The sequence below is a fragment of the Bos indicus x Bos taurus genome, chromosome 5, assembly GCF_003369695.1.
Source record: "Bos indicus x Bos taurus breed Angus x Brahman F1 hybrid chromosome 5, Bos_hybrid_MaternalHap_v2.0, whole genome shotgun sequence".
Lineage (NCBI taxonomy): Eukaryota > Metazoa > Chordata > Mammalia > Artiodactyla > Bovidae > Bos > Bos indicus x Bos taurus.
Genome location: NC_040080.1, coordinates 75,870,459 through 75,890,282, shown reverse-complemented (window position 1 = coordinate 75,890,282; position 19,824 = coordinate 75,870,459). Strand labels below are relative to the sequence as shown.

The 19,824-nt window shown below is 37.7% G+C and overlaps 1 protein-coding gene across 1 annotated transcript; it reads right to left on the bottom strand.

The window, feature by feature from the left end:
- Positions 1-239: 239 nt before the first annotated feature.
- LOC113893748 (lysozyme C-3) lies at positions 240-7,269 on the bottom strand. Its single transcript, XM_027543617.1, has 4 exons — positions 7,092-7,269; positions 5,676-5,840; positions 3,806-3,881; positions 240-804 (listed from the first exon to the last, which is right to left on the bottom strand). The coding sequence occupies exons 1-4, from the start codon at positions 7,225-7,227 to the stop codon at positions 738-740; spliced, it is 444 nt and encodes a 147-aa protein (XP_027399418.1). The 5' UTR covers positions 7,228-7,269; the 3' UTR covers positions 240-737.
- Positions 7,270-19,824: the final 12,555 nt, after the last annotated feature.

Sequence of the window (19,824 nt, the reverse complement as noted above, 5' to 3'; positions counted from 1 at the left end):
GGGTTCAATCCCCGATTGGGGAACTAAGATCCCACAAGCTGATCAGCTCAGCCAAAAAAAAAAAAAAATAATAATAATTATAAGAACTGTCAGCATGCTTATGGATTTTTCTTCAGCAATATCCATCTGTTTGGGTATAGATAAAGATGTTGTAAATATTAAGTATCATTTTTTCCTGTATATATACATATGTATTCTTCAGAGACACTAAATAGCTCTAAACAAAGACAGACAAGGTATGAACTGCAAGGTTTTTAATGAAAATGTCTGTATTTTTTACAGATGCATCATTTCATATCTATAGTTAATTAGCAATTATTTCAATACTGGCAATCTCATCTGAATTTAGTCATAATGCATGAATCTATGATAATAAAATTAAGGAAAAGAAACAGGTCTTCTAATCCCTCTTTATATTCCTTCATGATCAACAAGATGTATAAGTGATCTTTCTTTGATTAAGAACTGAATGTACTGGAGATATATTTGATAATTGAGAGTTTAGATAAATATTTACCAACATTAGTTCTGTTAGCACACTGAATAATATTGTAGGCCTATTAACAAACAGTTAACGCATCAGGTAAACATTAAGCCTCTTAGAAGAAGGACCATATGCTCCTGTTTCTGTAAAAATATTATTTGTTTGAAGGAATGGTGGTATAAACTTTCACTCAACTACTACTTCCTTAATGTGAAAAAGAGACAAAATGAGCTGAAGAATGATAACTCCACAGTTACAGGGTGCAACCCTGAACATAACTGCTGACGTCATGGTCTCGACAGTGACTTTTCCATGCCACCCTGTGGAGAAAGATGAAACATATGGTAATAGGACTTAAACATAGTGATACTGTAATAAACATATTCAAATTCTTTGGCAGAACAAAATAGCTTATCAATACATGAAATAGAGACTATAGACAGTTCCAAGTATCACTATTTATTAACCGGAGGTATGTATACCAAGGACTTCACATCTCCATCAAGCCTTCACTAGAGCACAGAATGCTGAACACAAATGTTGAGTCCTGTGTAGTCCACAACACAACTGCAGAGTGCATTCCACATTTACTTAATTCCAAAATAATTTCAAGATATGACAAGTAATTGATAGAAGAGAGAGAATTTTAAACCCTCTAGAAATCCCCTAAAATAAACTGAGGAATAACAGAATAAGATTTTGATTCAATTAAAATAAACTGTTTCTATATAATACATTGTTCAGCATAAATCTAAAGAATAATGCTCTTCAAGTGCTGACTCAATATGTAAGCAAATTTGGAAAACTCAGCAGTGGCCACAGGACTCAAAAAGATCAGTTTTCATTCCAATTCCAAAGTAGGACAGTGCCAAAGACTGTTCAAAATATCGTACAATTGTGCTCCTTCCACATTTCACATAGCACATTTCCCATGCTAGTAAGGTTGTGCTCAGAGTCCTTCAAGCTAGGTTTCAGCAGTACATGAACCGAAAACTTCCAAATGTACAAGTTGGATTTAGAAAAGGCAAAGGAACAAGAGATCAAATTGCCAACATCCGTTGGATCATAGGAAAAGCAAGGGAATTTATTAGAAAACATCTACTTCTGCTTCATAGACTATGCTTAAGCCTTGTATGGATATACAAGCAAACTGTGCTATGGATCACAGCAAACTGTGGAAAATTCTTAAAGAGATGGGAATACCAGATTACCTTGTCTGTCTGCTGAGAAACATGCATATAGGTCAAGAAACAACAGTCAGAAACTTACATGGAACGACTCATTGGTTCAAAATTGGGAAATCAGTATGACAAGGCTATATATTGTCATCCTGTTTATTTAACTTATATGCAGAGTATATTATGCAAAATGCTGGGCTGGATGAATCACAGGCTGGAATCAACATTGCCAAGAGAAATATCAACAACCGCAGATATGCAGATGATACCACTCTAATGGCAGAAAGTGAAGAGGAACTAAAGAGCCTCTTGATGAGTGTGAAAGAAGAGTGGAAAAGCTGGTTAAAACTCAGCATTCAAAAAACTAAGATCATGGCATCTGGTCCCATCACTTCATGGCAAATAGAAGGGGAAAATGTGGAAGCAGTGACAGATCTTATTTTCTTGTGCTCCAAAATCACTGTGGTTTGTGACTGCAGCCATGAAATTAAGACACTTGCTCTTTGCAAGAAAAGCTGTGGCAAGCCTAGATAGTGTATTCAAAACCAAAGACATCACTTTGACGACAAAGTTTCCTATAGTCAAAGCTATAGTTTTTCCAGTAGTCATGTACAGATGTGACAGCTGGACCATAAAGAAGCTGAGTGCCTGAGAATTGATGCTTTTGAATAGTGGTGCTGGAGAAGACTCTTGACAGTCCCTTTGACAGCAAGGAAATCAAACCAGTCAATCCTAAAGGGAATCAATCCTGAATATTCATTGGAAGGACTGATGCTGAAGCTGAAGTTCTAATACTTTGGCCAGGTGTCCTGAAAAGCCGACTCATTGGAAAAGACCCTGATGTTGGGAAAGATTGAAGGCAAAAAAAAGAGGGTATGGCAGAGGATGAGACGCTTAGATAGCTTCACCAACTCAATGGACATGAATTAGAGCATACTCCAGGAGATAATGAAGGACAGGGAAGCCTGTGTTCTACAGTCCATGGGGTCACAAAGAGTCAGATATGACTTACTGACGGAACACACAAACAAAGCTGCAATTTTCAGTCCTCAGTAGCATATTTTGGTCTTTGGGAATATATTCCTTTGCTTCATTCATAACAGTAGGGTAAAACAGCTCTCTGGAGGTCCAGTGGTTAAGACTCCACCCCTCCAATATTGGGGTATATTCCTGGTAGTTAGGTAGGAGGCTAAAATCCTAGGTGCCCAAAGGCACTACCAAAACCCCCAGTTCTCCATCCTCCCCTTATTTTTTTGGCCGCATCTAATGGCATGCAGTTCCCTGTCCAGCAACCCCCGCATTGAAGCACAAAGTCTTATCAACTGGATGGCCAGGCAAGTCCCCAGATCTCCTCTTTCATGCTTAACACATACCATGCTCTGTAATAGGAACTTACATAGTGTAAGTCCATTATACTTCAAACACATACATCCAAACAAAATCATAGGAAAAGAGGTCAATATGTGGTTATCATAGGTAGGGGTAGTGGGAGGGGATGAGGGTGGGGAATTAGATGAAGTCAGTCAAAATTCTTACAAACTTCTAGGTATAAGATAATGAATACTGGGGATGTAATGTATGTGGTAATATATACAATTAACACTGATATATGTTGTATATGAAGATCGTTAAAAGAATAAAGCTTAAGACTTTTCATCACACACACAAAGTTTTTCTTCTATTTCTTTGTTTGTATCTATATGACATAATGGAGAAGGCAATGGCAACCCTCTCCAGTACTCTTGCCTTGAAAATCCCATGGACAGAGGAGCCTGGTTGGCTGCAGTCCAGGGGGTCGCAAAGAGTCGGACATGACTGAGTGACTTCACTTTCACTTTTCAGTTTCATGCATTGGAGAAAGAAATGGCAACCCACTCCAGTGCTCTTGCCTGGAGAATCCCAGGGATGGGGGAGCCTGGTGGGCTGCCGTCTGTGGGGTCGCACAGAGTCAGACACGACTGAAGCGACTTAGCCGCAGCAGCAGCATATGACATGATGGATGTTCACTAAACTTATTGTGACAATAATTTCACAATGTATGTAAGTCAAATCATTTTGCTGTGTAGTTTAAACTTCTACGGTGATGTATGTCAATTACATTTCAGTAGAACTGGAATAGGGGAGAAAAAAACCCAAAACATACCATGCTGTAATGCCTTGCTCACTGACAATATGCTTTGCACATGCTACCGCTTTGGCGATGTCATTTTCCATTAATTCTGAAAAGGAGATGGTAAGAAATGAAGACAACATTCATAGAAATTTCATTATAAGTTTAAGTTCGATCAGCTTTGTTTTCTTAGGCTGAGCAAAGAACAACCAAAATTTTGTTTTTTATGAGTCCATGTATCTGTGAATGTTGAGGGAAAACTCTTTCTTTTTCCATCCTATTTGGCATGAAATAAAGCATTCTGTTTCTCATTTACCAAAGTCACTGGCAGCTCTGGAACTATTAACTAATGTGATGGAAGGTTCTCTTCTACTAGGGACCAGAAAATCAAAACAAAACTAAAACAAACAAGCAGAAACCGGTCTAGCAATTTTTTGCTCAGCAATTCTGTAATTGGAGAAGGAAATGGCAACCCACTCTAATACTCTTGCCTGGAGAATCCCATGGATGGAGGAGCCTGGTAAGCTACAGGTCATGGGGTTGCAAAGAGTCGGACACGACTGAGTGACTTCACTTTCACTTTCTGTTTAATGAGATATCCCCAAAGATGTGTGTACAAAATGATTCATAGGGGAAAATAAAAAGGAAATATAGTCTAAGTGCATTAACAGTGTGCATTGGATTGATAAATTATAGAATATATATTTAGTGAAATTTATTCATCTTGATATATAATAAAGATTGGTGTTTGCTGATAATATAATTTTGGGCAATAAAGAGCATATTATAAGGCAGAATATTTAGTACAATTTCATTTTTGTTGAAACACATTGCTTACATGTTTGTATGTGGGTACAAATGTGCATAATATAGTTTTATATTCATGTCCATGAGTGATGTATATTGTGAAAGAAGCTGTAATTCCAAAAATTACCCAGTGTTCATAAATCTTGGGTTAGAGACAATTTTTACTCAATGACTAAAGATTACTATATAAAAAATATTATCTATGTAAATTAACTGCATACAAAAGAATATTCTTAGACTAATCTTCTCTATTAGGAATTTTAGTATGTAAAAATTTAACAATTTTTGCATTAGTTCTCCAATACTTTATGCACTAAAGATTCCATATCTCTATTTTAAAAGGAACTCAGTAGCATATTTATTTCACCCCAGTTCAACGGATCTATAAATTGACTTGTCAGAATGACAACGTTCATATAGGAACTGTACTTTTTGGAGATGCAAGCTAAAGAATTTCGAAATGAAAGGTCATAATTTTCTATTCACCGTGAATAATTCACTTTAAATCACTCAGCAAAAAAACCCATATATATATATAGTTTATATACATAAGATAAATAAATATGACCAAATATTAATAACTGTCACAGTACATGATGAACATATTGAAGGTTATTGTATTAATGTTTCTAATTTTCCATATATTTAAAACATTTAATCATAAAAAGTAAAAACAAAATTTTTAAAAGGACCACACATAGTCCTCCTCTTTGGTTAGTTAGTAATCCTTTGTTTTCCAATAAATCAGGGCAGATTAGAAAAATACCACATAATCGAATTACCCTCTCCTCCCCAAATCAGGTAAGTAAGAGGAATAGCATTGTTCTTTACAAGCATCAACAAGTCTAGTTATAATAACACGACAGGTCATTCCAGAAAATCTTGTAGGTTAGCAAACAGCAACATTTTATGATACCAGCTCATTAATTTTTTACTTAAGAAATTTTGAGGAGGATAATAAGTTCTAAAAGTTCAGATGGAATTTTTCTAGGTCCCTGATGAACTCCTCAAGACATTTTCATTTGTACTGAATCTCTGTTCTTATAGGTATAATCAGATGGGGGCTGAACCATCACTCAACATCATCTTGTCTTACCGCTGCAGGATACATGACAGCCGTCAACTGCGTTGGGGGTTTTGCCATCATTACACCACCATTTGCTGTTGATCTGAAATATCCCATAATCAGTGCTTTCACTGCTAGGATTGTAGTTTGTAGCTTTTGTGTTATAACTGCTTTCCCATTTGGTCAAACACAACCCTGAAAAAAAATGTATTCTTTGATTATAAACAGCAACATGACATGACTTACACTTCATAGCCCCATCAGTTCTATTTAACTAATTCTATTTTAGTAACAACTTTATAAGTTTAAAGATGTATTTTACTTGTGAGATATTCTAACACCTTCATGTTAAGAATTCCGTTAAGAGAATTCTTTTATTAGCAAATCATTTGGTAATACTAATGAAACAAAACAACATATTTTTAAAAACATTAAAATAGCTATTTCTGCCATTCCTGTTACTCTTCCCCTGCTCCCATCCCTCAGGTAAGATGCAGCCAAGATAGAAAAGTCAACAGAGTTGTTGAATGGGTTTGTTCATTATCAGCAGATGTATAAGCTAATGGAAAAATACTTTTATTTTAAAAAATATTTATTAAGAAAAATAAGGAATTTCTCAGAGAAATAAAATTTCTTATGATACCTAAAGGTAAACTTGGGTATCAAATTAGAATCCAGACCAAAGGAATCATAGAATAGAAAAGACTATGTCATCCATCCATCTATCTAGCCATTGGCTCATTCATTCAAAAATAGTTATGGAGGGGAAATGTCTGAATTCAATCTGAAAAATACAGTGATGACATTGACAAATATGGACTAAAATACACAGTTACTTTTCTTTAGTGTGCACCTTGAATTCTGTGGAAGAAAATGAAAATTAATTAATGGACTAAAGTCAGATTAATAAAATATCATTTCATGGTGCATTTCAGAGATCCTTATGTAGATATTAATTGAGAGGAAATAGGTTCCCACTGTCCCTGTTTTGAGAGTTTAGAGTAATTTTTTAAAAATTTGCTGTTAAAAACTCAACACCATGATAAGGGGGTTAAAAGTGGAAAAATACTACCTTACTCATGCTTGCAGAACCCAAGTTCCAAACTGAAAATGTTTAGTCAAACACTTGATAGATATATCACAGGTGCTGAAATATTTTTCTTGTCAGCCTGCTTGTACCACCTGGCAAATTTAGTGGCTCTAGACAAGTACAGTCACACCTAACATGCTTAAAATGATATGGATTTGAACCTCCTATGCCTCACTCCTTCCCCTGGTGCGTCGGATTCTAAAGAAATAAGTTGCTGTTTTTAACCTCTGTAAATGTACAAACCCTCCAAGAAAGAAAAGAGCCATTCACTCAAAGTCCCTTTCCTATTATTCATGTTCTATTAGTATCTGTTCCACACATGGCTAACTGTTTGGAAGGAGGAAGAATTAACTTACAGTTTGCCAGGCTGACTCCCTTATAGCCATCCAGTCCAAGTTTCTTCAGAGTTCTGGCAAGCTCACATCTCTCAAAGACCTTGCCTTGGACAGCGACAGAAAGGAAGAGAAACCCCAGAATAATGAGAGCCTTCATGTTGACTGAGAAGTCAAATGTCCAGACTGACCAGGGTGAGCCACACTTGCTATTTAACATCTTTTCACTCCCCTCTTATCTCACTGATTTGGTGGCTCCACCCTCTGAGACATGTGAAAAACAGGAGCAGTTTATTGGTCCATATACTTAAACAGTTTTCTTTCTTATGTTTGAAGAGCGATATTCTGATATCCTAAGAATTAACTTGCAGAAAATAATGAAATGACATTGCATAAAGACATTGCTCAGGTAGATTCAGGGTTAGACCTATTGCCCGAAGAGGAACTTCCTCCTATTTTTATGAAGTTGAGCAAGTTTAAAGGAAAAAAAAAAACCTGAATGAACATTTTACTCAACTGAAAATGAGCTCCCATCTTTGATGAACATGTATTTACATTAAGTCTTCACATTTCCATGTTAGAACTTAAAGCGTCATTGTAAAGCAAGGAAACTGTATAGTAAACCTACAGAAGAATAACAGAATATGCCACTCCAAAATCTTCCCCTTTGGCATAAAGATTATTTTGAGCTGAAAAAACAGATCCTAGACAAGTTCTCTGCCTTCCCCCTATCTTCCTGAAAGCTGAACATAAATTTGTGCATAAATTAATCAGCAACAACCCTGGACACTTCTCAGCCCCAAGACAGCACCAAAGGACTCTACAAAACAACAGTTTGACTAGATATTATCTTTTTTCCCTTTCTAATGTATTTATCGTTCCAAAATTTGGAACCCTCAGAAGCTTAGTATTCTTTTCCTCTTTCTAGTTGCCCCTCTAAATATATGCTGTTCTTTGGTTAAAATGATCTGTAAATCTAAATTCTAGCCTTCTCTTTGAGTTACTTATCCCTTCATTTCTCACAAGTATGCATGAGAAAGTGAAAGTGTTACTCACTGAGTCATTTCCAATTCTTTGTGCTCACATGGACTGTCCATGGAATTTTTCAGGCAAGAATACTGCAGTGGGTTGCCATTTCCTTCTCCAGGGAACCTTTCTGACCCATGGATGGAACGCGAGTCTCCAGCGTTGCAGGCAGATTCTTTACCATCTGAGCTACCAGGGAAGCCCAAGTATACATAAGATGTACATGTTAATAAACTTGTTTCCTTTTCTCTTATTAATCTGTGTTCTGTTACAGAGCCCCAGCTAAAAATGGTAAAAAGTAAAGGGAAACACATGTTTCCTCCTGTAGTTTCTAGTGATGAGGATGGGACAGCGAAAGGCTGGAACACTCCATTCTCCCCGGAGACTGCTGTTGAGATATGGGATAACCGACAACAGACCAGCAGAAAGTAACAATTTTTACCATGTCAGGCTTCCAGTTCTCTGTCTAGAGTGCACAGTCAAGACAGGAGGGTAAAGCTTTTCCTTGTCCCTTCCTTTCCAAATTCACAGCAGCAGGAGAAAGACATTTGTGAAAATAGATCTTAAATTATGACTCGTGAATTTGGTTTTGGTAATCAACACCTGTGGTTATTGATTCTTAGCCTCCCAGTAGGAGTCATGTTTTACTTTGTCTCTGTCATTTGTTATAAGGATGAAAAATCATCAGATGAGAATCTCCATTTGTCCTGTTTTATATCCTGAGAATTTGGCTTTGTAACCAGTGAGAATATTCCCTCTGGCTTCTGCCACTTGTGGAGTGCAGGTTTTCAGGCTTGCATCAACAGTTAGCCAGCTAGGAGCCTAAGACATGAAGTGGCAGGCAGTATTCTCTGTCCGGCCATGCCGACTCTCAGGGCAGTCTGTTTTAATAGAGTGTCCACATGCATAAGGGGCCTTTATGGCCTCTACCTTCCCTGCTTGGTTTGAGGGGAAAACTCTCAACCCAGTATCACCTTTCTAGTGATATGGGTGAGATCAGTTGTTTTAGAGGTCTTACTTTGTGTGAGACAGAGGTTTCTTTGCCACCTGAGACATGGAAGATCTTTGTTTCTTCAGCTTTCTCTGGAGAGGCTCTTCATCTCAAGAGAGCTATATTTCTTAAGGTACTCCTCTTATGTCCATGGGTAAGCCCTAATATTGGTTTTAAATCATAAAAAGATTCAGTGGTTTGGAGTCACAATTGAAATAGGTATATTGAAGATTTGAACTGTTATACCTAAAAGAATTTTTAAGAGAGCTCATATTTTAAACAAATGTCCTATTTTTACCAATGGGAAGATCAGATTGAAAAGAAAAAAGAAAGAAAGGAAAAATATAGCAATAGAAGAATACTTTGGTGTGAGGAAAAAAACAAAACACATTCTTAACAATATTAGGAAAAGATCAGAGAATAAACATCTGGACTGCAGAAGTCACTCAAGCAGGTGTAAAATTTACATTAATATAAATAGCCAGGAAAGAGCTTTGACAAAGGTCCAGGAAATGCATAAGAGGGCTTGATGTATTGCCTGTTACTCTATAGCAGACCTGACCATTTCCAGACTTTCCTGTATTTGGGGGCTGTGCTACAAAAATTTTTTTAAAAAACTAAGTTATTGAACTAAACTATCCTACGGTTAAAGAAAACAAAAATGTCATAGGAATTATCCTAGATTTCTGATAATAGGCAAACATGCCTCTGAGTTCCTTCTTAGATAAACCCTACAATTCTTTCTCAGTATTTTGGAAATATCGACCTTACCATATCTTTGAACATTAAGATCTAAAGAGATAACTGTAGCCTAAAGCAAACATGTGACTGGAAAAAAAAATAGCAAGAGAGATTTTAAAAACAAACTGTTATTTGATATTTCCATAAGCTCCCTTACTCTAGACTTTGTCCACAGCCTCTGTAAGATTATCTTTTAAAGGCAAACAAAAATCTTAAAAGTCTTATCCACAAATCTTGGTAAAAGGGGTCAGCCATCTCAGTGGGTAAATTTAACTTGTTCTATCTTGCAGAAACACCATTTCGATCCAATTATTCTTTTATAGGGCTTCCCAGAAGCTTCCCTACAGGGCTTTAGGGGTAATAAATCCCCCTGCAATGCAGGGGGCACAGGGTTTCATCCCTGGGTCAGGAAAATCCCCAAGAGTAGGAAATGGCAACACACTCCAGTATTCCTGCTGGGAAAATCCCATGGACAGAGGAGCCTGGTGAGATATGGTTCATGGGGTCTCAAAGACCCCATGAACTAAAGCAACTGAACACATTCTTTTATAAGCTATTGAGTTTTGTACCACTGTACCTGAAATGTGGCTAAAATGTTTAAATGAAAGCTGTAAGATCCCTGTTTGCATCTATCTATATGTCTGTCTATATCTATATATGTATGTTATGTATATGGGATATTTTTCTCCCTCTTGATATATTCCTAAAAACTTGTGAAAGAGCTCTATTTAACTGGCTTAAAGAAAATAGAAGCACTTGTATAAATTAAGACTAGTCATGGGATTTCCCTAGTGGTCCAGTTGCTAAGATTCTGACCTCCCAATGCAAGGTGTCCAGGTTCAGTCCCTGGCCTGGGAACTAGATCCCCCATGCCATAACTAAGACCTGGTGTAGCCAAATAACTGAATAAATATTTTTTAAAAAATAAATTAACCTTCTTAAAATAAGCTTGATAACAAATATGTTGTCTCTACTAGATGCTTGATGTGATAAAATTATAAATTCAAGTTCAGAACTGAATTTTTAAAAAATGATTTCTTTAATGTATGTCATCAATATGGTAAGAAAAAAAGACATGTAAATTTTAATGTTCTTTGCCTCTGTGATTTTTGCTTCTTGCTGGATTTGTCAACAAGAAAAATAACTTTCAGTTCAGTCGCTCAGTCGTGTCCAACTCTTTGCAACCCCATGAATCCCAGCACGCCAGGCCTCCCTGTCCATCACCAACTCCTGGAGTTCACTCAAACTCACGTCCATCGAGTCGGTGATGCCATCCAGCCATCTCATCCTCTGTCGTTCCCTTCTCCTCCTGCCCTCAATCCCTCCCAGCATCAAAATCTTTTCCAATGAGTCAACTCTTCGCATGAGGTGGCCAAAGTAGTGGAGTTTCAGCTTTAACATCATTCCTTCCAAAGATACCCAGGACCGATCTCCTTTAGAATGGACTGGTTGGATCTCCTTGCAGTCCAAGGGACTCTCAAGAGTCTTCTCCAACACCACAGTTCAAAAGCATCAATTCTTCAGCACTCAGCTTTCTTCACAGTCCAACTCTCATATCCATACATGACTACTGGAAAAACCATAGCCTTGACTAGATGGACCTTTGTTGGCAAAGTAATGTCTCTGCTTTTTAATATACAATTTAGGAGAAGGCAATGGCACCCCACTCTAGTACACTTGCCTGGAAAATCCCATGGATGGAGGAGCCTGGTAGGCTGCAGTCCATGGGGTCGCTAAGAGCCGGATATGACTGAGCGACTTCACTTTCACTTTTCACTTTCATGCATTGGAGAAGGAAATGGCAAGCCACTCCAGTGTTCTTGCCTGGAGAATCCCAGGGACGGGGGAGCCTGGTGGGCTGCCATCTATGGGGTCACACAGAGTCAGACACGACTGAAGCGACTTAGCAGCAGCAGCAGCAGGTTGGTCATAACTTTCCTTCCAAGGAGTAAGCGTCTTTTAATTTCATGGCTGCAATCACCATCTGCAGTGATTTTAAACAATGGTTAATTTTTAGTGTCTCATGAAATTTTCATGGCAACTCAAGCACTGAATATGTACATCATTTCCAAAAAAAGAGAAAATACTGAAACATTAATTGCCAAACATATGTTTATCTGCTTTTGACTTTCTGTTAGAGAAATGAAGAATATTTGGGTCTGTTAATAACATGCTCTTTTTGCCACTCTAAACAAATGTCCTATAAAAAGACATATGTCTCTAGAAATTACAAAATGATATATTCCTGGGGATTCCCTGGCAGGCTAGTGGTTAAGAATTGGTGCTTACACTGCCAGGTTCAATCATTGGTTGGTGAACTAACATCCTGCAAGCCACCCAGCTCAGCCAAAATAAATAAATAAATAAAAATTTAAAAGAGCAAATAAGATCGAATATGAGGGGTCTAGGAAATGGGGTTCTAATACAGGAGAAAGGAGAAGGTAAATTTTTGAGATGAAGGGAAAAGTGTCCCTGTGGACTTCCTGGGGAAAAACTTGAAGATGGCCTGGAATGTGTGAACTTATTGAAAGGAGTTCCACTAATCTGGCCGAAACTTTGGGTAATGAATTAATACACCAATTATTGATTGATTCAAAATTGGGAAAGGAGTACGATAGGCTGTGTATTATTAGCTTGTTTATTTACCTTATATGCAGAATACATCATGGGAAATGCCAGTCTGGATGAATCACAAGCTAGAATCAAGCTTGCCAGAAGAAATATCAACAACCTCAGATATGCAGGTGATACCACTCTAATGGCAGAAAGTGATGAGGAACTAAAGAGCCTCTTGATGAGGATGAAAGAGGAGAGTGAAAAAGCTGGTTAAAACTCAACATTCAAGAACCTAAGATCATGGCCCCAGTTCCATCACTCCATGACAAATAGAAGGGGGAAAAAGTGGAAGGAGTGACCGGTTTTACTTTCTTGGACTCCAAAATCACTGCAGATGGTGTGTGCAGCCATGAAATCAAAAGATGCTTGCCCTTTGGAAGAAAAGCGACTACAAACCAGTGTATTCAAAAGCAAAGACGTCACTTTGCCAACAAAGGTCTGTATACTCCGAGCTACAGGTTTTCCTGTTGTCATGTTTGTTGTGAGTGTTGGACCATAAAGAAGGCTAAGCATTGAAGCGGAGAAAGCAATGGCACCCCACTCCAGTACTTTTGCCTAGAAAATCTCATGGACGGAGGAGTCTGGTAGGCTGCAGTCCATGGGGTCGCTGGAGTCGGACAGGACTGAGTGACTTCACTTTCACTTTTCACTTTCATGCACTGGAGAAGGAAATGGCAACCCACTCCAGTGTTCTTGCCTGGAGAATCCCAGGGACGGGGGAGCCTGTTGGGCTGCGGTCTGTGGGGTCGCACAGAGTCGGACACGACTGAAGAGACTTAGCAGCAGCAGCAGCAAGCATTGAAGAATTGATTCTTTCAAATTGTGATGCTGGAGAAGACTCATGAGAGTCCCGTGGACTGGAATGAGACCAAACCAATCAATCCTAAAGGAAATTAACCCTGAATAATCATTGGAAGAACTGATGCTGAAGCTGAATTTCCAATACTTTGGCCATGTGATGTAAAGAGTCAACTCATTGGAGAAGACCATACTACTAGGAAAGACTGAAGGCAAAAGGAGAAGGAAGTGGCCGATGATGAGATGATTAGAAAGCATTATCACCTAATGGCATTAATCTGAGAAAATTCTCAGAGACTGTGGAGGACAGAGGAGTCTGGCTTGCTGTAATGTATAGTGTCGCAAGGAGTGAAACACGGCTTAGCAACTGAACAACAGCAACAACATAATTGTACAGGCGTCTTACTGGTAGGAATTATGTCCATCTTACAGATGAAAAAAATGTGTCCTAGAGAAGATAAATCCTCTGTCCAGAGACATATAGCTAGTGAGCGGGAGAGCTAGGATTTAAGATTCAGGTTGATTCCATGGCCTTTTCAGTTTACCACATTATCTTGAAGTTGAAGTGAAAGGGAAGGAATTCTATTGCAATGTAATCCTCATCCCTCAACAGGCTATAACTTCTTTGTCTATCACGTGTCTGATTTTAGATCCCAGTATAGTCATGCAAACCCATTTTATGTATTTATTTTTAAGGTGTGAGTTTTCTCTAAGAGGTTGATCTAACACCAGGAATGCCACGGAACAATTAGAGACTATTTAAATATCAATATTCTTAATGTGCACAACTGATAATTGTGGAAAGCTTTGGATTTCTTTGTGCATACTTTCTTTGTACTATTATTTCTGTTATCTTTAAATGTCCACAGTCAATACAATTAGAACTTAGGCTGGATCTCACTTCTTTTCACTTTATCACATAGATCAAGTTACAAAAATTCTTTCTCAATTTACATAACAATTGGGCTATCATCACTGAGAAATTATTTTTCAAACAGGTCATAAAGCATAATCTTGTTTACAAAGTGATGGAAATGTTCCCATTTTAGTTTTCTCTTTCCAGAAGAGTATTCTGATTTCATTTCTCTATTAAGTATGAAAATAGCTTGGCAGTTACAACCCAGCAATCCACTCTTGGGTATTTACCCCAGAGAAATGTCTTCTTTCCTCCTAAGAACTTCTATATGAGTATTCATAGCAACTTTATTCTTAAATAGCCAACACCTGTAAACTATCCACATTTTCTTGAACAAGTGAAAAAATCCCTAAAACTAGTGAAAAATCATTTAAGAAATTGAAATACTACATTAGAAAATTTTGTTTAATGAAAAAACACAGTTAGGGAGGAAAAGTGGAACAAAAAAGACATGAGATATGTACAAATAAAATATAAAATCACAGATGTAAATCCAACTATATCAATAATAACATTAAATGTAAATGGATAAGAGAAGAATGAATACCAATTCTTCATAAACTCCACCAAAAATCAGAAAAGGTACCCAACCCATTTTATGAGGCAAATATCACCCTGATACCAAAATTAAAGAAAGACATCACAAGAACAGAAAGCTAACAGATCAATATTTCTTATGAATACGGAAGTAAAAATCCTTGACAAAATACTATGAAACTGAATGTAGCAACACATAAAAAGAATTATATCCTATAACCGAATGGATTTTTCCCAGGAATACTGGTTGGTTCAACACCTGAAAATCAGTGTAACACATCACATCAATAGGATAAAAAAAAAAAAGAAACAAAATGATCATCTCAGCAGACATTGAAAACAGCATTGAAAAAATCCAACACAGTTTCATGAGACTATTCAGCAAACTAGGACTAGAAGGGAACATTTTCAGTCTGATAAAAGACATCTATTAAAAAGCTACAGATAAGATTATACTTAATGAAGAAAGACAGGATACTTTTCTTCTATGATCAGGAACAAAACAAAGAAGCCCACTCTCACCACCTCAGTTCAACACTGAAAAGGAATAAAAGGCACTCAGATTGGAAAGGAGAAGGAACACTATCTCTATTCACAGATGACATGATCTTTCATGTATTGGGTTGGCCAAAAATGTTGTTCAGGTTTTTCCATAAAATGTTGTGGAACTTTTTGGCCAACTTGATAGAATATCCTAAAGTGAAAGAAAGTGAAAGTGAAGTTGCTCAGTCCTGTCCGACTGTTTGTGACCCCATGGACTGTAGCCTACCAGGCTCCTCCCTCCATGGGATTCTCCAGGCAAGAGTATTAGAGTGGGTTGCCATTTCCTTTTCCAGGGGATCTTCCCAACCCAGGGATTGAACTCAGGTCTCCTGCATTCCAGGCAGATGCTTTAACCTCTGAGCCACAGGGAACTTAGAATATCCTAAGGAACCCATTAAAAAAACCTGTTAGAACTAATAACTAAGTTCATCAAGTTTTCTGTATATAAGAATATATTAAAATTGTTCACAGAGAGGTATATCCATTAACTAAGTTGATATCAGATCATTTTCATCACACTAGAATGAAACCGTGTTAAAAAAAGAAACCAGGTATCCTTCAGCTTTCACCCACTGACCCCTAATTCCAGCACTAGGCAATCACTAATCTGCTTTCTATCTCTCTGTACTTCCCTGGGCTGGGTATTTTATATGAATGGAATCATATTATAGGTGGTCCTTTGTGACTGACTTCTTTCACTTAGCATAATTTTTCAAAGTTCATCCTATATTAGTTCTTGTACTAATCAGCACATGTATCAGAATTTAGTAATTTGTGCCTTCTCTTTTACTTAGTTGGTTTATCAAGACAGATCCCTTTGAAGAGTTCTGACAAAATGTGGTCCACTGGAGGAGGAAATTGCAAACCACACCAGTATCCTTGTTGTGAAGATCTCATGAACAGTATGAAAAGGCAAAAAGATATGACACCAGAAGATGAGTCCCCCCAGGTCACAGGGGTCCAAATATGATACTGGGGAAGAGTGGAGGGCAATTACTAATGGCTCAAGAAAGAATGAAGGAGCTGGGCCAAAGCGGAAATGACGCTCTGTTGTAGATTTGTCTGGTGGAGAAAGTAAAGTCCTATGCTGTAAAAATAATATTACATAGGAACCCGGAATGTTAGATCCATGAATCATGGTAAATTGGATATGATCAGCAGGAGATGGAAAGAGTGAACATTGACATTTTAGAAATAAGTGAACTAAAAGGGACCAGAAAGGCAAATTTAATTCAGATGACCATTGTATCTACTACTGTGGGCAAGAATGCCTTAGAAGAAATGGAGTACCCCTCATAGTCAACAAAAATGTCCAAAATGCAGTACTTCAGTGCAGTCTCAAAAACAACAGAATGATCTTGGTTTGTTTCCAAGGCAAATCATTCAACATCACAGTAATTCAGGTATGCCCCCAAAAACTAATGCTGAAGAAGCTGAAGTTTACTGATTCTATGAAGACCTAGAAGATCTTCTAGAACTAACACCAACAAAAGATGTCATCCTTTTCATCATAGAGGGTTGAAATGCAAAAGTAGGAAGTCAAGAGATACCTGGAGTAACAAGCAAATTTGGCCTTGGAGTACAAAATGAAGCAGGGCAAAGGCTAACAGTGTGTTCAGGAGAACACACTGATCATAGCACACACCCTCTCCCAACAACACAAGAGGTGACTCTACACATGGACGTCACCAAATGGTCAATACTGAAATCAGACTGATCATACTCTTTGCAGCAAAAGATGGTGAAGCTCAATACAGTCAGAAAAAAACAAGACCTGGAGATGAATGTTGCTTAGATCATGAACTCCTTATTGCAAAATTCAGGTTCAAATTGTAGAATTAGGGAGAACCATTAGGCCATTCAGATATGACCTAAATAAAATCCCTTATGGTTATACAGTGGAGGTGACAAATAAATTCAAGGGGTTAGATCTTGTAGACAGAGTGTCTAAAGAACTATGGGTGGAGATTCCTAACATTGTGCAGGAGACAGTCTGACATGACTTAGTGACTGAACAGCAACAACAAAAAATTGTAAATGATTTAAAGTATACTTTGCATAATAGACATCTATATAAATGCATCATATCTAATTAGTCACACACGATTAGTCATTTTTAGTAATTCCCTTTTAGCAACTTTTAAGAAAATATTCTTTAAATAAGTCTGCTAAATATAAGTGCAAGAGATGTGCTCAAGGCTCAGTTACAACTAGTGCTACAGGAAGAAAGAGCCCAGTAATCATCTGGAATATCACTCTGCATTTCAAAATCATATCCTGAGGTGAAACTGAGCAACATTGGAATTGAATGTCTTTTAAAAATGATGAAACTTTCATATTTATTTTTATTTCTATCTCAGAACAAGGATCAAAATTTGGTTTGGGAACTTGAAGGTATTAAAATAACAGGTGTAAGTAAGATATGACATTTATCAAAAACACTAAGCAAAATCTTCAACAAGAATCACTATCCCTCTTAGGCCAACTTTTGCTAATCTCTGGTTGTTTCTTCAGTCAGCCATTCTCATGGGTCAGTTCTGGGGCTTCTTAGCTATATCCTGTCTCTGCATCTGAGCTGTCACTCGTCAAGTCTCTCTCCCCTACCTTGACTCATTTTCCATACACCTCTGGATATCCTGATATGAATAAACCCATATTCTTTGCCATTTATTCATATTAAAATGGTACCAGAATCTTGGACCCCCAGCTGTCCTCTCATGTCTGGTCACATAAACTTGACACCTGACCCTTGGAGCCCCAAAAGCATGTGGGATCAGAGAGTAAGAAAACTCTCAGAATGCCCAGTGTGGGGGAATTGCCAAAGTATCGAAATATTCATTAAATTAACCAATATTTATTGATCATGTACAATACTACTGCTACTGCATGTACAATGCTACTGACACTATTCTATATATTTGCAACATGTGTGTAAAGAAGATTGAAGGATTTCTGCCCTCTTTCCTGCAAGGACACAGGCCCTGCATACAGTATCAGAGATGTAACACAGTAAAGAAGGTGTCCAGAAGTGGAAGAAGGGGTGATCGGATGAGAGGTATCAAAGCCTGAGTGGAGACCATCTATTCCATGATGTGGCAGTGTTGGGAGATCACAAAGTTGGTTACAAACAGGCAAATTGATCAAATATATGCATGTGCTTAGGATACATCTTAAGGATATTAAAGACAGTATGTGCCCAGTTTCCCACTGTCATACAAGGGAGTTGCCAACATGAAAAAGAAAAAAGCTAGAAGTAACCTTGTGATGTAAGATTGGAGCTGGAGATATATAAATTCAATTTAAATAGAGAAAAATTACTTAAATACTACATCCGTTAGCTCTGACCATTGATGGGGCCTGGGAACAGTGACTTTACTTCCCAGAGCTGGTTTTTTAAAATAAGGGCTCTTTGGAGAAATGGCTAATTCCAGGCTGAAGCAAGAAAAGAACAAAGTGAGCGTTACAACATTTTATGCCAGAAAACAAAAAAGTGCCCAGAGAATGACAGGGATGTGTCAAAATGACACAGAAGCTAGCTTGCAGAGGCTCTTGTGGCCAAATCAGGGACAGTGTGAACATCAAAGTAAATGATAATGAAGCTTCCCTGTGGCCCAGATGGTAAAGCATCTGCCTGCAATGCGGGAGACCCAGGTTCGATCCCTGGGTTGGGAAGATCCCCTGGAGAAGAAAATGGCAACCCACTCTAGTACTCTTGCCTGAAAAACCCCATGGACTGTCGCCTGAGGATCCTGGTAGGCAATAGTCCACAGAGTCACAGAGTCGGACACGATGAAACGACTTCACTTTCAGACTCATTATAATTGGAATAAAGTAGAAAGCCAGGGTTTTATACTGATACAAGAAATAAATGCATAAATTGACATTTTGATGAGGAAGAAGATTTCTCAAAGCACCTCATCCTTTCCCATATACTTCACAATGTAGGTGACTTGCAGACATCATCTTAATCAAATGATCAGTGAGAACATCATCAATAATAGAACATTTCAAAACTACATGTCACCTGAAAGGAAGCAAGAGGAAGAGCACAATATCACGTCTGTGGCATCCCTGCCAGAGATGCATAACCTAATCTACTCCAGAGAATATCAGAAAAACCCTAGGCCATTTATAGCACAACTAGTTGAGGTTTTTAAAAGGGTTAAAGTCATAAAAGTTAAGGAAAAAGTGAAGAAATGATCTAGATGGAAGGAAACTGAAAAAACATAACAACCAATTTTAACACGTGATTCTGAATTAGACCTTTAGTTAAGAAAAGTTATGTCACAATTGATAAAATTGCATAGATCTGATGATGAGGTGGTCCTAATTTGTTAATGTTCACCTCCTGATTTGGATGAAGTTTTGAGGTTCTGTAGGATTTACATACTGAAGGATTCAGAACCTTTGGGCACCATGTTGGCAGTATATTCTCATATTGTTCAGAAAACATAAAAGTCTATCCTGTACTTGTAAATTCGGGAAAGATTGAAATATTTTAATTGCCTTAAAGAGCTGGAAAGATTCTATTCTTTTGAAGCTATCCTTCAGCAAGAAGAGACAAATAAATGAATAAGTAAAACAGGTGT